The following is a 20,504-nucleotide window of genomic DNA, read 5'->3' as shown; positions in this document are numbered from 1 at the left end:
ATATATCTACTTCAAAGATGCAGCCTGCAGTGTGGTCACAACTTTAGGTTTTCCACACTTGGAATGGAAAAACAAGGTCCTAGTGTATAGCACAGGAACTTTACCCAATCTCCTGGGATAAACCATAATGGAATATATACATGAGTAAATCTGAAGCACTTTGCTGTATAGCGGAGATTGGCACAACATTATGAATGAACTATATGCTAAAAAATGGGGGGAAAAAAGACTTCAGGTTTCCGTCTTGGGATGGCTGTGTTACATTGTGGCTCTGCCACTTCAGGCTGGCTAATTTCTGTCTCTGTAATAGGGATGGTAGTAATAGTACCAACCTCACAGCTTTGTTGAGGATTAAATACTACAGAGAAAACTCTTGGCATGGTGCCTAGTAGTACTAAGTGGTCAATAAGCGTTAGGGGCCAGCAGGTGCCTTCTGTTCAGGCTAACAGCAGGAGCCCCTGCCTAAGCCTAAAGGACTCCACCAGGCACTCTGACAGCTGTGCACCTCACCTAGTATTTTGCAGAGAAGGGTGTGTGAGTGCTCAGTTGTGCCTGACTCTTTGCGACCCCATGAACTGTAGCCCGCCAGGCTCCTTTGTCCATGGGATTCTCCAGGCAAGAGTACTGGAGTGGGTTGCCATACCCTCCTCCAGCAGATCTTCCCCAACTACGGATCCAACCCATGTCTCCTGCATTAGCAGGCAGGTCCTTTACCACTGAGCTACCTGGAAAACCCAGAGAAGGGAGCAGGGGAAAGTAAAAGCAGCACTCCCAGGCCATTTTACTTCCCTGAAGCTTCCTTATCACTGGGTATGAGGTACAGGTGCTGATCAGCTCTGTTAATAAAGCACAGTGCTCAGGAAACCAAAGGCCAAAGACCAAGGTCTGAAGCTCCTTAGTGAGGATGTGTCCCTCATAACCACTACTGGGGGGGAAAAGTACACTTTTAGACCGCACAAACAATAGCATATTTATTTAGGAAACAACAGGTTCAAAATCATCCCCCAAACTCAGACTCTATGGGCCAGAATACACACCCTAACTAAATGAGTGAGGTCTTCATTAATTGCTCACTTATTAAATAAAACTTTAAGTTAACGGACTATGTGGAGTAGTGTTTCTCCATATTTCTGTGATAAGAATCACTTGGAGTGCCAGAGATTGAGTCCATTAAATAACACATTGCGCCTGGGATAGATAGTCCAGTAATTGGAATTTTTTATTTTTACAAATACCTCCAGATGGTTTTCATGATCATAAAGGAACTTTAGGAAACACTGATGAAACCTGTTTTTCCACCTCCTTTGCAGATTTTAAGCCTTGAACACATGGTCCTTGAGCGACCCACTGAAAAGTCTAATCCAGTCCAGTTTTAGAAAAAGAAAGTAAGTCTTTTGAACATCTTGACTTCCTGTTTCCTAGGAGACACTGTTTTTCATTTCCATTTCTAGCCCAGCTCTTCTAAAGGTCAGGTTTTCTCCGAGGGTCCATCTTCCTCGGGTTGAGGCATAGCAATCATTTTTAAAAATTGGTTTCTTCTTAAAGGACTGTCACGTTTAATTAAATAACCGTTGCTTGCTTTTGTCTCTCATTTCCTTTCCCCCTGAAACGTATGTTAAGAAGTTAGGGTGCTTTGTATAATATACACTCAATATTCTGGCCTCTCCACCTTGAACTTCATACTGAGGACGCCATGTATGCCAGCCTGGATCTCATCATTTTCTTTAACGGGTCCCACTCCCTTTGGCGTCCCGGTCAAGATAATATCTCCTTCTTCCAAGGTCATGATCTTAGAAACGTAGCTGATGATGTACGGGATGGAAAAAATCATGGAGGATGTCTCACCCTCCTGCCTGAGTTCGCCGTTGACCTTGAGCCAGAGCTTCAGGTTGTGAGGGTCACGGATCTTCTCTTTGGGCACGAAGGCACTGACTGGGCAGGAGGCCGTGAAACTCTTGGCTAGAGTCCATGGCAGCCCCTTCTTCTTGCACTCGTCTTGCACGTCCCTGGCGGTCATGTCCAGGCACAGGGCATAGCCGGCCACGTAGTCCATGGCCGCGGCCTCGGGGACGGCGCAGCAGCGCTTGCCCATCACCACGGCGAGCTCGAGCTCGTGGTGCAGGTTGCGGGTGTAGGCGGGCACGAGCACCGGCGAGCCCTCGGGGGCGTAGGCGGTGGACGGCTTCAAGAAGAGCACCGGCTCGCTGGGCGCGGCGCTCTGCATCTCCCGGACGTGGTCCGCGTAGTTCCGGCCCACGCACACGATGTTCTTCCCCCACTCCCAGAAGCGGGACAGCGGCCTGCTGGCGGCCATACTCCTGCCTGCTGCCTGGAGTCACGTGGACCCTGCCAGGCCGGCCACTGACGCCGACGGCTAGCAAGTGAGGACCAATTACCTCGGGCGCCAGGCCGCGGACTCCGCCGGGTGCCCGGGAGTCGCGGCGCTCGTCCTGTAGGCAGCGGCTGTCCAGTGGCTGTCCGGGGGCTGCCGGGCCCCGTCCCCGCAGAGAGGCGGAGGCTGGAGCAGGTGCCTGCCGGATCGCCCTCAGGTCCTCAGCGGGGCAGGGTCAGGTGTGGACGCGGGCGCTGATTGGCCGGGGTACGGGGCGAGCGGCGGACACGGGCTGGGACGCGGGCGCTGATTGGCTGGGGGCGGGGCGGCGGGCGCTGATTGGCCGCGGTGTGTAGACGCCGGCGGGTGCAGCCCGCCTCTCGCGCCGCAGCCGCCGCCGCCGCCTGCCCGCCTCCCCGGTCATGGTGCTGGGCCGCGGGCTGCTCGGCCGCTGGAGCGTCGCTGAGCTGGGAGCCGCCTGCGCTCGTCTCGGCCTGGGTAGGTGGGCCGGGGCGGGGCTGACGCGGGGCCGGGAAGGCCCGGGCGCCCAGGAGCTGGCCTGTCAGGGCCCTGGGACAGGGCAGCCGGCCCGCGGAGGCGAGGCGAGCCGCCCGACCGGCGTCGTAGTCGGGCTAACGGCGGTTGGGCCGGTCGCGCTCCCTGAGGTGGTCCAGCGCGGGGCCCGCACGGGCGGGGCCGCCGTGGCTGACGATGTTTTTTACTGACACAGGATTGTAAGCCCTCGCTGACGCCGGCGGGCAGGCCGATTGGGGTCGAGCAAAGGCCGCCCAGCAGAGTCAGACTCTGAGAGGGCTGAAGACAGAGTGGGGTAACTTGTCAGTTGAGGGGTGTTGACGGAGTTGTGCTAGGTAAGGAAATGTGTGTTGCGGGGACGCTCGGGAAGGCCCGTCTCGGGACCCCTGCTTTCCCGGGGTCTGCCTGGCAGCCAGCGAGCGCCCCCGTCCTCCTGGACTGCGGTTGTCGAGGGCTCCCCCACACGCATCCGCCCATGCAAGCCCCGCACTTCTGAAGCCCTGGGGCGATGCACCAGTGCCTGAATCCGCACGGCGTGCGTGCTGTGTGTGCTCCACGAAGTGGATTCCAGCTTTTCACATGAACTGTGGCCAGCGAGTTGCTGGACCCTTGCCCTCCCTAGTTCTCCTATCCCGGCCTCTAAAACGGGAGGCGTTGGACGGCTTGACCTCCTGGGCCCTGATCGGACAGCTGTCAGATTCGATTTTCACCCTATTACCTCTTGCTTGCTTAAAATATTTTGACCTTGATTTTGAAATCGCGGTTTATTTCCTGATACCTTATCAGGCTGATGTAGCAATAGGGGTGGTAGGTTAAGCTGAGATTTTGGAGCAGTGAGCTGAGTGACCACGGGGCCCTGGGTGGGGAGAAGGAGCAGGTGGAAGCCCTCCTTGGCCATGTCCAGACCTCACCCGGAGCAGAGGGCGGCTGGAGTGCATGGTGTGTCACCGTATCTAAGGAAAGAGCTGGGTTGTTCCATGTAGGGACCCATTAAAGGGTCAGCTGAGTTTCTGTTAGGAGGCAGACAGGTGGTGGAAATGGGACTGGAGGGGATCAGCAGGAGTGTGGCTGCCTCATTCAGAGGGTGCTCAGCCCTCTGCTGTGGTGAGGAAGGAGCTCCCCAGGTCCAGAGAAGCCGGACGCTGTGTGTCTCAAGACTCGGCCCTGACTCTGCTTCGTAGTCCTCCTGGGGCTCAGATTCTGAATACTGGGGCTGAGAGCAGGTGGCATAGCCCAGAAACCCAATTGTAGAAAAATAGGTTTTCTTGCCGAGCCTGAGGAGAAGGGGCTGGATAAAGCCCAACTGGTTGTCACACCTCTGTGTCCCTTAACGCTGCAGTTCAGGCAGTTCCCTGGGCATGGCAGATGACTGCGAACTCTGCATCAGAGGTGTCCTGTCCGTCAGCCAGTCAGTCTGTCCGTTAGTCAGTATGTCACTCAGCCATTCTGTCAGCCAGCCAGTCAGCCAGCCAGTCAGCCAGTCAGTCAGTGTGTCGATGCCACCCACTTTCTGAATCCCTTTCTTGGAGAGGCCCCATCCTAGCACCTACCAGACTAAATAGGGGTTTCGTTGTGGAAAGTATTTTGGCCCCTGTCTCTGGGGCGCAGATGCTTTTGCCCTGTGGTCACTCTCAGCCCACCCTGGCTGCCTCCTTTGCCTCAGTTGGACAGTGGTTCTGTGTCCTGCACACTTGAATATCAAACAGATGTGGCCAGCTCTCCCATATCTCAGGCTCTGCGGGAGGCGTTTTATGCATCATCGAGATTTCAAGTCCCTGCCACTCGAGAATCTGCTTTTCTGCTCTGGCGCATGACCTGAGAAGGGCTGCGAGTTGCTGCAGGGGACTCAGGCTTCCTTAGCTCGCAGAGATGGAGAAGAGCCCCCCTGGTGCTTTCACTCTGGGTTTCCCTCTTTGTGGTCTTTCTCTGAATCGGGGTGAAGAACCCCAGAGCTGACTGTAGGCGCCTCTCGCAGAGGTTTGAATTGCAGTCACGCTGGCTGTCGTGTCCTTTTAGAGCCCTCGAGAAAGAAAAGAGGGACCCTAAGTGTGAAAGAGCCATTTTCCACGAATATGAACATGAGCCGTGTTCTGTATTCTCCTCGTGGAAGTGATTAATGAGGGTATCCTCCTCTTTTCTAAGAAAACTTAGAAAACCTCTCATGCCCAGGCTCCACACATTGCATCCCTGGGATCTTGCTTCCGCGGACGTCTGTCCTGCCGGGCTGAGGAGCCAAGTGCTGGCTTTGAAGTCTCGGCCCAGCGTGGCCTCATGTGGACGCTGACTGGAACTGCACTTTGTCTTCAGGTCCAGCCCTGCTGGGAAGCCTCCACCACTTGGGTTTAAGGAAGAGCTTGACCGTGGATCAGGGCACCATGAAGGTGGAGTTACTGCCTGCTCTGACCGATAATTACATGTACCTGCTCATTGATGAGGACACCAAGGAGGCGGCCATTGTGGATCCGGTGCAGCCCCAGAAGGTGGGAGGCCAGGCCCAGGACCCCTTTTCTGTCTCCTGATGAGTCTGATAACCCAGGGCCCTTGCAGCCTGGCCAAAGCTAAACAGAAATTAACCCATTTGGTTTTTGAAAAAGCGAATAGTGTCCTGTCACTCAATTATCAGGGTAAAGGAGCAGTGAGGGGCTGGAGGCCACCAAAGGCTTTGGTGTGGAGAGGAAGGGCTCCTGTGTGCAGAGAACCTGGGAAGGAGAGGCAGGGGCCCTTCCAGTGCCGCCTCCTCCTCCAGGCTTTGTGCCCCTCGGCACTGCCTTCAGGGGGTGGTCTTGGCTGGAGGGGCTTGGGGAGGTCGTGCGCGGCCTGAACCGCCCCGCGGATCATGAGAAAAGACCTCCTTGTCGCCCTGCCCTCCTGGAGTCGGGGCAGGTGGGCCAGCTCCCTGGGCAGCCCTACCTGCAGGCTGATGGATGGGCTGGGGCTGCGGCGTGACGGGCCTGTGTGCTGCCGCCTGTTTGGTTGCAGGTGGTGGAAACGGTGAGGAAGCATGGCGTGAAGCTGACCACAGTGCTCACCACCCACCACCACTGGTGAGTGCTCCGGGGCCCGACCTTCTCTGTGCCAGCAGGGCCCCTGGGCCTCGCAGCTCTGTTGCACATGCCCCGAGGAGGAGCGTCCACCGGGCGGGCGGGCCGGGGTGTGCAGGGTCCTGGGGGACCCCCACGGGGGCCCTGGCAGCCCTTCTCCCCTCCATAGCTGTGAGCTGAGGGTCAGCCCCAGCGGGGCTCTGACGGGGCTTCTGGGCACCCGCCTCTGCGCTGCTGCCCCACGTCCCTAGGCCTGGTGACTCGGGGGCCCTGAGGGCAGAAGCTCAAGCCAGGGTCCTGGGCCGTGGCTGAGCCTCTAGCAACATCTTTGCAAGCTCTTGAGCTTGTGTGGTGGGAAACTGGCCTCGATGTTGGAGAATAAACTGGTCTAGACATTAGTGTTTTTGAAAATCAAGCTGTCATTTTTGAAGAGTTTGTGATTTTTTAGATACTTGAAAGCTAAAGGATGGAAAAAGCTCTGATGTTTGGGTCTTAGGCCTAGAGTTGCCTGCCCAGGGCCCTACTGAAACTTTTGAGGCTCTTCAAAGCTAGGAAAAAAATCTTTACTTGGCTCTGAATATTCTTTTCCAAATAACTGCCCAAGGGCAGCGAGCGTCTTTGAACCTGCTCCTGCGGCGCTTGGCCGAGCTCGGGGGTGTCCCGGGGTAAAGGGAGGCCTTCCAACATCTGTGGGAGTGTCGTGTGGGTTTGGTTGGCTAGGGTCTGTGAAGTCTCTGTTAAACTCTGTCAGGTTTCTGTTGGAAACTCGTTGGTTGGTGTAACTGCAGACCTTTGGGGTGGCTGAGCCTCTGGGGCCTCAGGCATTACTTCCTGATTTAGGGGCTCAGGCCTGCGGTGGCTCCTGGGTGCCCTGTGGCTGCTCTCGGGAGCTCCGCCCGGTGTGGCCTCTGTGGGCTGCGGGGTCTTCGCCTCCCGACTTCTCCCAGTGTGACTTTCTGAAACTGAGCAACCCCCGCATCACACATGGCTTTTCCCACATTGGGGTGTCTTACAAACTAAACCAGGACCCAGACTGAGCTGCAGGGTGTGGCCCGTGCCACCCTGCCACTTACAGGCGGCGTTTCCCAGGCTAGCGCCGTGTGTGATTCGCGGTTGGCTCAGCCTGCGGGTATCAGCCCCACAAGGAGGGCCAAGGGTGGCCTGCTCTTATCTCGGAGCCCCGCTGTTGCCGGGCCTGTGGGTGAGTATGTAGTGAGGAGCAGGTGTGCCCTGGCGATTGGAAAGCCCCCGCCTCAGCCTGGAAAGGCTAAGCTTCAGGCGCAGGACACCCCGACCCTGCCCTGTGTTCAGGGCCCCGCATGGCTTGTCCTGGTGTGTTTCTTCCCCAGCAAGGCCGCGGCACGGAGCTCTTCTCTTGAACTGGGTGGTGTGGGGAGCTCCTGTGTGCGTGTCCAGGGGGTGCCTTGCCGCTGGCTGCACCATTGAGCCTCCTGGGGAGGTCGTTCTGAGCTGGCCTATCCCTTGGTGACACTGCCCCGGCAGCTGGGTGGTGGTGGTTCAGATCTGCTCGGAGTGGGCCCGTCTGGGCTGTGAGTCAGAGTCACCTGACAGCTTTTCAGACTCAGCCTGCAGGGCATGCCCCCGGCTCAGGGCATCAGGGTGCCCAGGGCATCAGCGCGTGCGGCTAGGGGTCAGGCCTCACTGTTCCCAGACCCTAGGTGACTCTGGTGCACCTGGAGTCTGGGAGCTGGGGGCACAAGGGTCATTCAGGGTGTGCGGTTTGCTTCATCTGCTCCAGAAGCTTCTGCCGCAGCACGGAGGGGGCATGGCGGGGGCCTCTCATGGGGATGGGGTGTCTGAGAATGTTCTTCTCAGCAGAGCCAAATGATGGACGAGAACAGGAAGGTGCGTTTTTACTTCAGAGAAACATAACTGGGCACAATAAAAGCTCCGTGTGGTCGTGGTGTGGAAGCGGGCACACCCTCTGTGTATCAGCAGCAGCCCCAGCTCCCCCTTTCTGGCCTCCAGGGACCATGCCGGCGGGAACGAGAAGCTGGTCAAGCTGGAGCCTGGGCTGAAGGTGTGCGGGGGTGATGACCGGATCGGGGCCCTGACTCACAAGGTCACACACCTGTCCACACTGCAGGTGAGGAGGGACCGACAGCAGGGCTCAGGCGTGGTCCTGCCGGGCTCCAGGCCCTGTGCCCGCCGCCTCTGGCAGTCCCCTGGCTCTCCCCAGGGACCCAGACGGGCACTGAGGGCTCAGCTGTGGAGACAGCCCAGCCTGCACACAGGCGGACGTGCTCCAGGGCCTGCCTGGCCTGCATAGTCCTTCTGTCAAGAGTCTGGCGAGCAGGTCAGTGTGCAGATGGTGATTGGCCGAGGGAGAAGCGGAGGCATGGCTTTGAGATGCCTGGCAGTTCAGTCGCTCAGTCGTGTCCAACTCTTTGTGACCCCATGGGCTGTAGCCTGCCTTCTGTCCATGGCCTTCTCCAGGCAAGAATACCAGAGTGGGTTGCCACTTCCTCCTCCAGGGGATCTTCCCGACCCAGGGGTCGAATCCAGGTCTCCTGCCTCGCAGGCAGACTCCTTACTGACTGAGCCACCAGGGAGCCCTTGTGGCGCCCGGGGACGCTGAAGCACAGACTCCGTGGAGTCCTTTCACATCAGTGGTGCATTTGCTGGGAGAGGATGACAGTGAGGTCATACGGGAGGGTGGCCTTTGCTCAGGAGAGGCAGCTGGGGCGTCTGGGCAGCGCATCAGGACGTGTGTGGACTGCAGCTGCCGCACAGGTGGGCCTGTTAGCATTTGGTGAGCCAGGTAGAGGGCACACAGAAACATCATTTCAGTTTTGGGCAGGTTAGAAAGTAAAGACTGGGGCTGGGGTGGAAGTGGAGAAGGGAACAATAGGCCAAGCAACCAAGAGAAAACCGTCTTCCCTGCAAGATGCCTGGTGCCAACTTGGCCTAGCTTTGAGGAGACAATAAGATCAGCCCTCTGGTTGGGCACACCAGCAAGCACCGGCTTATGGGGTCTCTGCACCTCCGGGCCTGGGTCCCGTGGTCACCAGCAAGTCCTGCCCTTGCGGGGTGGAGCAGCGTCAAGCCCCATCGCCCTTGATGGCAGCTCGTGCCCGGGGGCTGGCGCGGTCCAGGAGAACCTGTGGGCCTGCAGACAGGCCCCCCGCACGCAGGGACACAGGCCGGTGTGCTCTGTTTCAGGTGGGGTCTCTCCATGTCAAGTGCCTGTCGACACCGTGTCACACTTCTGGACACATCTGTTACTTTGTGACCAAGCCCAACAGTGCCGAGCCACCCGCTGTGTTCACAGGTGAGTGTAGAGTGCTCAGATGTGAGCTGCGGGGCCTGGTGTTTTCTGTAAACCTCTGGGCACAGTAGAGAGCGTGTCCTGCCAGGCAGACTGTGCTGAGCTCTGTGTGGACCCCAGCGTTTGGGGTAGAGCTTGGGCCTCGGCGCAAACACACGCAGGGGCCAGGCAGCCCTGGTGGGCACTGGGCAGAGTGTCCCCTCCCGGCCAGGCTTCCGTCCTATCTCCAGGGCCCCTAGGAGCTGTGGTCCTGTGTGAGGGGTCCCTGGAGGGGCCAGGCGGGGCCAGTAAGATTGTGGGCGTCTGGCAGGACGGTGCTGGCTGTCAGAATTTAGGGGTCACAGGATGGCCTGGCCTGGGAGGGGCTGCTGGGCAGGTGGGGAGAAACTTGTGTTTGGCCGGTGGTCTAAGAGCCAGGGCTAATAGGAATGGGCAGTGAGGGGAGCAGCTGGGCTTGCGTCTGAGCAGCTGCTTGGGCCCTGGTGGGGCCAGTCAGCGCGGCAGGAGGTTAAAGGTGTGGAGAGGGTGGCACCCAGACTCGGGGGGGCCCTGGGCCCTGTTGGGTGGGGGGCAGGTCCGGGGCTGTGGTTGGGTGAGCACAGGGGGCAGAGAGGGGCCTGGCCATGGAGCTGAGCAGCAGCCCTAACGGGGGCGTGCGTGGCCAGCAGCCCCCTAGCTCCACGCTGTCCTGCCTCGCAGGTGACACCTTGTTTGTGGCCGGCTGTGGGAAGTTCTATGAAGGGACAGCGGATGAGATGTACAAAGCCCTGCTCGAGGTCCTGGGCCGGCTCCCTCCAGACACGGTAGGCAGTGTCCTGTCTGCTTGCCTGTGGCAGCAAGACCCTCACCTCCTGCTGAGCCCTTGGGCCGGCTCCCCACCCCTGGGGTCTCTCAAGCCTTCCTGCATTGGGAGGAGCAGGACAGTAGAAGCATTGCTTCTGGAAGCATGTTTTTTTCCTTAAATATACTTTTTATTGTCATTTAACATACACGCCTGCAATGCAGGAGACGTGGGCTCAGTCCTTGGGTTGGGAAAATCCCATGGAGATGGAATGGCTTACGCACTACAGAATTCTTACCTGGAGAATCCTATGGACGGAGGAGCCTGGCGGGCTGCAGTCCATGGGGTTGCAAAGGGTCAGACATGACCGAGTGACTAACACACACAGACACGACACACACACAGGACGTGTGCTTATCTTGAGGGACGTCTCGTGGGTGCTGCCCCCGGATGGGCCCGAACCCCTCACGCCATCTCTGAGGGGCTGGAAGGCGGGTTCACAAGCCTCCTCAGAGCTGGCGTGTTTGGCTCTGTCCTCAGAGAGTGTACTGTGGCCACGAATACACCATCAACAACCTGAAGTTTGCTCGCCACGTGGAGCCCAACAACACCGCCATCCAGGAGAAACTGGCCTGGGCCAAGGTGAGCGGGCTGCAGGCGGGGGGTCCTGTGGGCCGGGCGCCGTGAAGCCGCTTCCCGGGAGCACAGCGCTCGCAGCGTTGGCTCCAGAGCAGGCAGAAAGGGCTCCTCGGGACAGCGGGCAGCAGCAGACCAGGTGGGTTCCAGCCCAACGTGGAGCCAGAGCCCGGGATCTCAAGAGCTGTCTCCTTGAGCTCCTTTCTGACGCGAGGGTCCGGGCTGGGCCTGGGATCCTTATCAGCCGGCAGCCAGGGGAGGCCAAAGCAGCAGGGGCCGGCCCCTGTCCGCTCGGGGAAGCCGCCTGGGAGGCTGCTTGTCTGCAAGGCGCTATTCCTGCCTCGGCCCCCAGCGTGCCGCGTGGCTCGTCCCGGGGTGCGTGTCGTCCTGCGGGTGCCTTCTGTAATTCCCAGATGAAAGATCTTGCACACATTGTCAGATGTGTTCCGAAATAGTTCATGGGTATGGATTTTGTTGGAAATGATTATCAAGTCTTTAGAAATATTGATTTTCGTATTTTGATCTTGTGTCCTTGTGACTTTGCTTGACTCAGTCTAGCATCTTTTTCATAGATTCCTTAGCACACAGTCATGCCATCAACATTAAGATAGTTTTGTTTCTTCTCTTCCAATATATATTTCATTATTATTTTGCCTTATTGCACTGGCTGAGATCTTCTGGACAATGTTAAGTGGACATGGTGAGAGTGGACACCTTTGGCTTGTTTCCAGTCTTAGGGGGAAGGCATTCAGGTTTTCACCATGAAGCTAATTGTTTTAGTTATGAGTTCTTTAATGTTCTCTTTATCAAGTTGATGAAGTTCACATATATTGCTGGTTTTCTGAGAGTTTTGTCATGAGTAGACGTTGAATTTTGTCAAGTGACTTTTCTTCATCTATTATGTAATCATTTTTTTCTCCCTTACTCTTATTAATGTGGAGAAGTATATCAGTTGGTTTCAAATGCTGCACCAACCTTGCTTTCTGGACAAACCTTAGTCACGGTGGTGTCTATGAGATGTTGGTCCGTAGTTCTATTTTTCTGTCGTGTCTTTGTCTTAATGTGAAGGTGGCGCTGGCCACAGAAAAGAATTGGCAGTGCCTCCTGCTGTTGACTGAGTGTTTCTGTTGTTATTATTTCTCCCTTTAGTGTCTGTTAGAATTCACTATTGAAGTCTTCTGGACACTGAGTTCTTTTTTGTGGAAGGATTTTTTTGTTATGATGTTTTTAATTTGTGTAGGGCTGTCAGATTTTCTTCTGGGCTATCTTATCTTGAGTCAGTTTTGTTAGCAGCTAGTGTCTTTCAAGGAATTTCATCAAGGTTTTCAAACTTATTGACAGTTTTCATAGTTTCCCTTTTTATTTTCAAGCTTGTTGAAGTTTAGTTCACATGTAAGAAATTGCATCTGTTTAAAATGAACTGAGTGAATTTTGACAGATTAAATGATTCCCACTATGTTTAAGACCTAGAACATCTCCACCCACAAAAGCTTCTTGTTTTCTCTGCCTTGCTCCAGGATGCCATTAGAACTTAGTTCACGTTTTCTAGAATTTCGTATAAGTGAACTATAAAGTGTACTCATATCTTTTTTTTTTTTTTTTACCAAGCAGAATAATTTTGAGATTCACTCAGTTGCTGCATGTATCAGTTCATTCCTTTTCGTTGCTGAGTGGTATTCCTGTTTGACCATACCACATTTTGCTTATCCATTCACCTGTCAATAGACATTTTCTGGTTATTAGCCATTGTGAATAAAGCTGCTGTGAACATCTCTGGACAGGTCTTTGTGTGACATGTGGTTGTGTTGTTTCATATCCCCACCAGTGGAATAGGAGCGCCCCGGGTGCTCCGCACCCTCACTGACCCTTGGCACTGTCAGTCTTTTCATTTTAGCCATCTTCATGGGCAGGCAGCAGTGTTTCATTGTGGCTTTAATTTGCATTTAATAAACTTAATAATTATAATAATAACTTTAATAATTTGCATTTAATTTAATACATTTAATTTCCTTAGTGCATAATAATTTTGACCATCTTTCCATGTGCTTATTGGTCATTTTTTAGTGTTTATTCAGATTTTCTCATTTAAAAAACTTGATTGTCTTCTTGTTGAATAAGTTTTTTTTTTTTAGTTTATTCTAAATACAAGTTCTTTTTCAGAAACATGTATTGTGAAGTTTCTCATTCTGTGACTTGCCTTTAACTTTATCAACACTGTCTTTTCCAGAGCAAGGAAATTTTTTTTCACATTAAATTTTGATGGTGTGCAGCGTGTTTTCTTTTGTAGTTCATACTTTTAATCTCCCATCTAAGACAGCTTTGCTTTGCCAAGGTCAAAAAAAAAAAAATCTCCTGTTTGATTTTGGAAGCTTTGTAGTTTTACCTTTTAGAGCAGGATGATCTAATCCACCCCCTCCAATATCTGCCAGATCTGCAGTGATCTCCCCTCTTTTATTTGGCTCTACTGGGTGTTCCCTGACCAAGGATCAAACCCAGGCCCCCCACATTGGGTTTATGGACTCAGCCCCTGGATCACCAGGGAAGCCCCTGAAGGCATCCTGATGCCACTGCTCACAGTGTGGGTGGGAGTGGCACCCTTGGGAATGAGGGCTCCTGATGGTCAGGAAGCCTGAGCGTGGCTGTCGACAGCGGCTGTCCACTCCTGGGCCCTGTGGCCCTCAGGGTGAGCCCAGCAGTAGAGAGGCAGGGGCTGCGGGGAGGGTGGAGACCCTTAACTATTAACTCTGGCCTTCTTCCTGTAGGCGTTTCTATAGCAGTGGACAGTTGGCCAGGCGTCCCCGTCTGCATCTTCTCTCCATCTGCCCTGGTCAGTGTTGATCAGGTGCGAGGGCGTCCCGAGTGGAGGTGGTGAGCTGTCTGAGCGCTGTGTGATGACAGCCGCCCTCTGGAGGGTGTCACCCCGGGGAGGGTTCCCGGGAACTGGCCGCCCCACCGTTCTTGGCAGTGAGGTGCTCACGAACCATGTGCTGTCCTGGGGGTAGGGCTGTGCTTTCTGTTTCCTGGCTGTGACTTCTGTCATATAAAACATAAGCTTTGTATTAATGACAGAAAGCCCCCCGTCTCCCTGCACCTCTGGGTCATGGTGGCGGCTGGAGCGCTCGTGCCCCTCTCCACGGGCAGGGAAGGGCCTGCGTTCATGTTCACCGTGTGCTCACTGGATCTTCTCAGGCGGATGATGTGTGAAGGCTTGCTCAGCTGTCCCCTTTAGAAGCTTCCGCACTAAAGTGGCCCGCTTGTCTTGTAGGAGAAGTACAGCGTCGGGGAGCCCACGGTGCCGTCCACCATCGCCGAGGAGTTCACCTACAACCCGTTCATGCGAGTGAGGTGAGGGCACGGGCATCCCTGCTGCGCGGCACACCGGGCAGGGTCCACATCCCCGACTCTCCTTAAAGTGCGGCCAGTGAAGCAGATGCTATTTCTTAAAGTGGGCACTATTCTTGGTGCCCTGGAGAGGGTGTGGGTCCTTTCTGACCCTGGGTCGCGATCAGGAAGTGATGAGACTTGTGCCCGGGGCACCTCCACGTGCTGGGCGGTGCCGGACGCCAGCGTGGAGCGGGCATCGCTGGGTCACAGCGGGACTGGCTCGGCCAACACATTTCCCGCCATGGCGAACGCCCAGGCTGTCCACTGGCTGCCGCAGCCTCCAGGCCCTCTTCTCCCCTGGAGCCTGGGAGGGGCGGTGGGGCCGTGGGTCTGGGCGCAGCCTGCAGCCTGGTGCTTGGCTTCACAGGGAGAAGACGGTGCAGCAGCACGCGGGCGAGACGGAGCCTGTGGCCGCCATGAGGGCCATCCGCAAAGAGAAGGACCAGTTCAAGGTGCCGCGGGACTAGCATTCAGGTGGGCCGGCTGACTCTCCGGCCAGGACCGCAGGAAGTTCCATCTCAGTTTAATTTTAAATTAATTGCAGAGCGCTTTGCTTATGTTATCAAATGTTCTAATGCATATTTATAAGAGAAGAAGTTTAGAAACTGTTTATTCCCGGGAGCTCTGCTTGCAGACCGTGTGTTGTCGCCGACCTTTCCATGGGCGCCCCTACAGTTGCCGTGTGAAGCCCCCACGTGACACCGCAGAAGAGCTGCCCCCTCTGGCCCCGGTGAAGCCAGCACGCCCTAGTTGGGTTCCCAGAACAAGGCCCCCGTTGGGGTGGGCATGCCCCCTTTTCCTGCCCCTGCAAGCGGAGACCTGGCATTGCCACCCCCTCCCCGCCCCTCCCCAGCTGTCCCCAGAGGAGGCCCCCCTCACGGCTCGGGTCCAGTGTCGGGTGTGTGCTGACGTGCGGTGGGACGCCAGGCCGGGCGCAGCATGGGGCGGGTCTGGGCGCCGTCCCTGTGAAGGCTGCCCGTCCTGGGACTCTCCCAGGGGCCAGTTTCTGGTCCCAACTGCTGCAATGATGCCCCCTTGATGCCTCCTCCAGACGGGTCACGGCACAGCGTGGTTGTCGCCGTCTCCCTGGATCCCTCAGGTCCTGTCTCAGCCAAGCAGGCCCGCGTCACCCCATAGCCGCCTGTGTGGGCTCCTCTCCAACCACGATGCTTTCTCTGTGGAGACCGAGCTCCCTGGAGACCTGGAGGTGGTTTGCACGGGCCCTCCTGGCGCTCCCCTTGGTTTTGTACCAGCAACTGGACATGTGGGTGCAGGAGCCTCAGGACGTGGGTGCCGTGTCTGTCCCTCCAGGCGGCTGGTGTTGGCAGCCCCTCCCAGGGACTCTGAGCTCCGCCAGCAGCACAGCAATCGCACGGGGGTGAGCACTCCTCCCTGGAACCTGCTGCCAGAGGCCCCTGTGCCCCAGCACCCTGGGCCTGCATCCCTCATCTACAGAAACGTGAGGAGGAACACGCACACCGTCCTGCCCCATCCTCGTCCTCCGAGAGCCCAGGGCGCTCAGCAGGGAGCGCTCCTCTTTGCACGCTTGTGGTGGCGGTGCTGCCTCCTGGCAGTGGGGCGCGTCTTCACTCCGCCGCACTGGTGCCCCATGGCCACAGGCCCTGGCGGCGGCTGCGCCAGGGACACGGGGCTTCCTTCTCAGCATCTCCGCTGCGCTCGGGGCGCCTGCCCCACGTGCAAAACCTCGTCCTCGCTGGTCTGGGGCCACAGAAGGCGCTCTGCAGGCTTCTCCTGCATCTGCCTGGCTCCTGACCACCTTCCACACGCTCACTGGCCACTGGGATTTCCTTCCTGGGGCCTGCCTCTGCTCCTAGGTTCCTTCAGTGGTTGCTACCAAGTTTCTCTTACTGATCACTAGGAATCCTTTGTTTAACATCGCATATTTTATGATCTCTCTGTTTCTGTGTTTGCAGACTCCTAGTTTGTTGCTGGCCGAACTGTCTGGTGTCTGTTAAAGAAATCCTTGACGTTGTCAAATGCATATTTTTTCCTCCATGAAAAATGCTTTTGTGTTTCGCAGCCTGTCTCGCAACGCTTTCCCGCCTCTGATGCCGCCCTGTGATCTGACCCAGTGGCTTCTGGTTTGTGGTTCTTGTTGCCGAGCTGTTTGTGCTGGTGTCTGAGGGATTGACGCCTCACGTCCCTGCTCGTCTGCACCCCTCACCGCCCCAGCGAGCCGGCACCCAAGGGTCCAGCCTGCTCCGCGGCCCTCCATCCCGTCCGTCTGTCCATCTGTCTGTGCTGACGCTGCCTCACAGTCCCTGTACGGTTCTTCAACCTCAGGACCGCGGCCCAACCTCATCCATCAGGAGAGTCCTGGCTCTTTACTCTTCCGTGTAAAGACCAGGGTGTTCGTTGTCTGGCATCTGGGATGGCGTACTGTCGACTCACTAGGCTGGGAAGAGGTGACTTTTTGTGATCTGAAGCGTTTGCAATTATGACGACGCTGCTCATCCATCCGCGAGGGCCTCTGCTGCCATGCGTGCTGTGTGCAGGGCACAGGTCAGGCCTGAGATGTCTCCAGCGTGCTGGGGGTCCTAACACCAGGAGCTGGGCCGTCATGCAAGAGTGGGGTGGAGAGGCTGGGGCCCGGCGAGAGGGATGGACCGAGCAGGGCAGGCCAGGCTGTGTTGCCGGGGAATCCCGGGGCCCTGGAGGGCCAGCAGGAGGGCTGCTGGCGCGTCTGCCCGGCCCAGCACTCGCTCCTCAGGCCAGGCAGCTTCCAGCGCCCAGTCACGTGCTCCTGGGCGAGGCCTTGCTTCCTTGGCACGTTCTCTCCTCTGGGCCTAGAGATGAGAAGGGAAGCTGGAAGCCTCCTCGCTGCAGGGGGAGTCTGTAGAGAAGGAGATGCTAGTCTGAGCCTGGTGCGTTCTGTTGTGGGAATGTTAGAAACCGTGATCCTGTTTTTAGTGGTGAGAATGGCCGTCACCTCCTTCAGCTGCTTTTGGTAGGTTCCTTCCCTTCCTACATTTTCAAATCCGGCCTGTTGTGCTCTCTCGTCTCTGCTGTGGCGTTGGTCTTCCCTGCCCCTTCCGAGCGGAGCCCGTTGTTGTCTGTCCTCTGGTTTCAGGGTCCTGCTTCCTAGCTCCTCGGGTCTCTCATTCTTCCTCCTGAGAAAAAAAGGAGAGGCTTTTCCTGGACCACCCACTTCTAGGGACATTGGTTCTTAGTTGGGGCAGCAGAGAGTCCCGTGGAAGAACTGGATCTTAGACATGGGAGTGAGCCTGATGTGGTGCTGTGGGCCCAGAAAGGAAGGGCGCTTCTACAGCCACGCTGCCCCCAGGGTACGCGCGCTGTCCCAGGGTACGACACTGTCCCAGGGTACGCGCCCTGTCCCACGCTGCCCCCAGGGTGCACGCGCTGTCCCACGCTGCCCCCAGGGTACGTGCGCTGTCCCACGCTGCCCCCAGGGTACGCGCGCTGTCCCACGCTGCCCCCAGGGTACGCGCGCTGTCCCACGCTGCCCCCAGGGTACGCGCGCTGTCCCACGCTGCCCCCAGGGTACGCGCGCTGTCCCACGCTGCCCCCAGGGTACGCGCGCTGTCTCACACTGCCCCCAGGGTACGCGCGCTGTCCCAGCGTACGACACTGTCCCAGGGTACGCGCCCTGTCCCACGCTGCCCCCAGGGTACGCGCGCTGTCCCAGGGTACGACACTGTCCCAGAGTACGTGCCCTGTCCCACGCTGCCCCCAGGGTGCACGCGCTGTCCCACACTGCCCCCAGGGTACACGCCCTGTCCCACGCTGCCCCCAGGGTATGCCCCCTGTCCCAGGGTACGACACTGTCCCAGGGTATGCGCCCTGTCCCACGCTGCCCCCAGGGTACGCGCGCTGTCCCAGGGTACGACACTGTCCCAGGGTACGCGCGCTGTCCCACGCTGCCCCCAGGGTACGCGCGCTGTCCCACGCTGCCCCCAGGGTACGCGCGCTGTCCCACGCTGCCCCCAGGGTACGCGCGCTGTCCCACGCTGCCCCCAGGGTACGCGCGCTGTCCCACGCTGCCCCCAGGGTACGTGCGCTGTCCCACGCTGCCCCCAGGGTACGCGCGCTGTCTCACACTGCCCCCAGGGTACGCGCGCTGTCCCAGGGTACGACACTGTCCCAGGGTACGCGCCCTGTCCCACGCTGCCCCCAGGGTACGTGCGCCTGTCCCACGCTGTCCCCACGGTACGCGCACCTGTCCCACACATGCCCCCAGGGTATGTGCACCTGTCCCACGCTACCCCCAGAGTACGAACACCTGTCTCTCTGGCTCTTGCAGCTCAGAGTCATCTTATTCTTGGTCAGCATATTTTCTTAAGCCAGAATCTTGACTTCTTAAGGTCCCAATAATCTCTCTTTTCTCTGATTTCTGTTCTAACAATCTTCTATTGAAGAAATGAGTATGTCATGTCTACTTTGAATGGGCAAAACTGAACGGGAAAATGGGTAATTTAGCAATAATGGAGATCCTTTAATAGTCCAGTTGATAACAGGACACTATTACTCAGTCAAACCTACTTACAGAACATTCCACCAACATTTCCAGGTGCTCATGGAACATTCTCCAGGACAAATGATATCTTCAACCCACAGATCACACTGAATTCTAAAAGAACATACTTTGTATAATTCCAGACTGCAGTGACGTTAGATATCTTCAACACAGTGAAGTCTGGAAAAACCCAAATGTTTGGAAGTTAACACATCTAACTACTGTGTGCGTCAACCAGAAGGGAAATGAACACAAACGTGTGGGATGCAGCCGAAGCAGTGCTCGAGGGAAACGTACAGCTTTACACAGCTGTGAAAGAAAAGAAGGCTGCAAAAAACCTGGGCTTCTTAAAACACAAAAGGAGAGAAAACAAAACCCAAAGGAAGCAGAAATAATGATTAGCAAGGAGTCAGTGCAACTGAAAACAGTGGTTTTTCGCTGACCAACAAAATAACACATGAATCACCAAAATGATGATTTCTGAAAAGGGGCGCATCCTATCAATCCCAAAGAAAGGAACAGAGCTTGCAAAGGGGCACCAGGGGAGCTATGTCAACAAATAAGATGAAATGGACACACTCTTTAAATTGATTTAATACAAGTCTTAAGTCTTCATGCAAAAGAAAGCTCAGGGCCACATGGCTTCACCAGTGCATTCTGTTAGTAATGCTAATAATCACTCACAAAACTCTTCCAGAAAACACAGGAGGGAACACTTCCCAACTCATTCTATGAGGCTGTTATCCCGATACCCAACAAAACCAGAGATCAACGTCCCTCATGAACACAGGTGTAAAGTCTTTAAAATGTTAGCAATCCGAATACAGTGACATTCCACACCACAGACAGGTGGGATTTATAACAGGAACACAAGGTTGACTGAACATCTAAAAGTCATCGTAATAAACCATGGTCATAGAACAAAGGACAAAGTCATCTCAATGGATGCGGGAAACCGTGGCGAAATCCCACACCCGTTCGTGGTTTAAAAAAAAGTTAAACCTGGAATCGAAGGGAGCCTCTTGGAATTGATAAAGGACATCTGTTTAATCTCCAAACGCTGCTGTATCAAGCCATGGCAAGTCAAGTTGTTTGAAGCGGCACAGATGTATCACCTGCCAATCCAGAGGTCGGATGTCTGTCAGGAGTCTCACTGGACTGAGTGTCAGTCAGCAGAGCGGGTTCCCTCTGCTCCAAAGGGAGAATGCGTTTCCTTGCCCTTCCCTGCTGTGCGAGGCGCCTGAGTCCGTGGCTCCTGACCCCCCTCCTCCATCTTCAGAGCTCAGCAGCTGGGGGCCGAGTCCTCTCACGGCCTCACAGCAGCCTCGTCTGACCCCTTAATCCATTCCAGAGAACACCTGGAATTACAGTGGGGCCACCTGGAAATCCACGTTCGTCTCACCGTCTCCAGGTCAGTTGATCAGCAGCCTCAGTTCCGCCCTCCCACGTGACCCGACATATTCGTGATTCCAGGGATAAGGACACGTGCATTGGTGGCTGGGAGTGTTATTCTGCCCGTGACACCGTGGATCAGAGACGTAAGCCCGCGTCATAATCCACCGTTACTGATGGAATGCTTCTTACTGAAGTCAGGAACACAGCAAGGATCTCTGCTCTTGCCACAGAAGGCAGTGCACACACTGGAAAGGAGGAAGGGAGAATGTCCTTATTCACAGATGGTGTGATGTTACATAGGGCTTCCCTAGGGGCTCAGCTGGTAAAGAATCCGCCTGCACTGCCGGAGACCTGGGTTCGATCTCTGGGTTGGGAAGATCCCCTGGAGAAGGGAATGGCTGCCCACTCCAGTATTCTGGCCTGCAATTAGTCCATGAGGTTGCAAACAGTTGGACACGACTGAGCAATGGCTTGTCCTAGGGACTCCAGCTATACACACACCTGGGACTAATTCGTAAGGTCCTGGGATACACGATCAACAAGAGAAACCTGCTGAACCTGCTGTATTTGCACACACTGGAAACAATCTGAAAGTGAAATGAAAAGAGCTCCACTCA

The 20,504-nt window shown here is 56.1% G+C and overlaps 2 protein-coding genes across 3 annotated transcripts; one reads left to right on the top strand and one right to left on the bottom strand.

Moving 5' to 3' along the window:
• Positions 1 to 1,194: 1,194 nt before the first annotated feature.
• On the bottom strand, positions 1,195 to 2,966 carry FAHD1 (fumarylacetoacetate hydrolase domain containing 1). The gene has a single exon (XM_069570518.1). It carries the CDS (start codon positions 2,312 to 2,314, stop codon positions 1,649 to 1,651), a length of 666 nt encoding a protein of 221 aa, XP_069426619.1. The 5' UTR covers positions 2,315 to 2,966; the 3' UTR covers positions 1,195 to 1,648.
• HAGH (hydroxyacylglutathione hydrolase) lies at positions 2,428 to 14,618 on the top strand. Of its 2 annotated transcripts, none has more exons than XM_069570513.1 (9): positions 2,428 to 2,830; positions 5,174 to 5,346; positions 5,846 to 5,910; positions 7,897 to 8,014; positions 9,091 to 9,199; positions 9,896 to 9,999; positions 10,518 to 10,619; positions 13,879 to 13,958; positions 14,365 to 14,618. In XM_069570513.1, exons 1-9 carry the CDS (start codon positions 2,755 to 2,757, stop codon positions 14,462 to 14,464), a joined length of 927 nt encoding a protein of 308 aa, XP_069426614.1. In that variant the 5' UTR covers positions 2,428 to 2,754; the 3' UTR covers positions 14,465 to 14,618. The 2 variants fall into 2 exon arrangements, with proteins under 2 accessions (XP_069426614.1, XP_069426615.1); XM_069570514.1 differs by lacking the exon at positions 2,428 to 2,830 and adding an exon at positions 3,537 to 3,805.
• Positions 14,619 to 20,504: the final 5,886 nt, after the last annotated feature.

This window comes from Ovis canadensis, chromosome 24 (genome assembly GCF_042477335.2).
Source record: "Ovis canadensis isolate MfBH-ARS-UI-01 breed Bighorn chromosome 24, ARS-UI_OviCan_v2, whole genome shotgun sequence".
Classification (NCBI taxonomy): Eukaryota; Metazoa; Chordata; class Mammalia; order Artiodactyla; family Bovidae; genus Ovis; species Ovis canadensis.
This window is presented reverse-complemented; position numbering and strand designations above follow the sequence as displayed.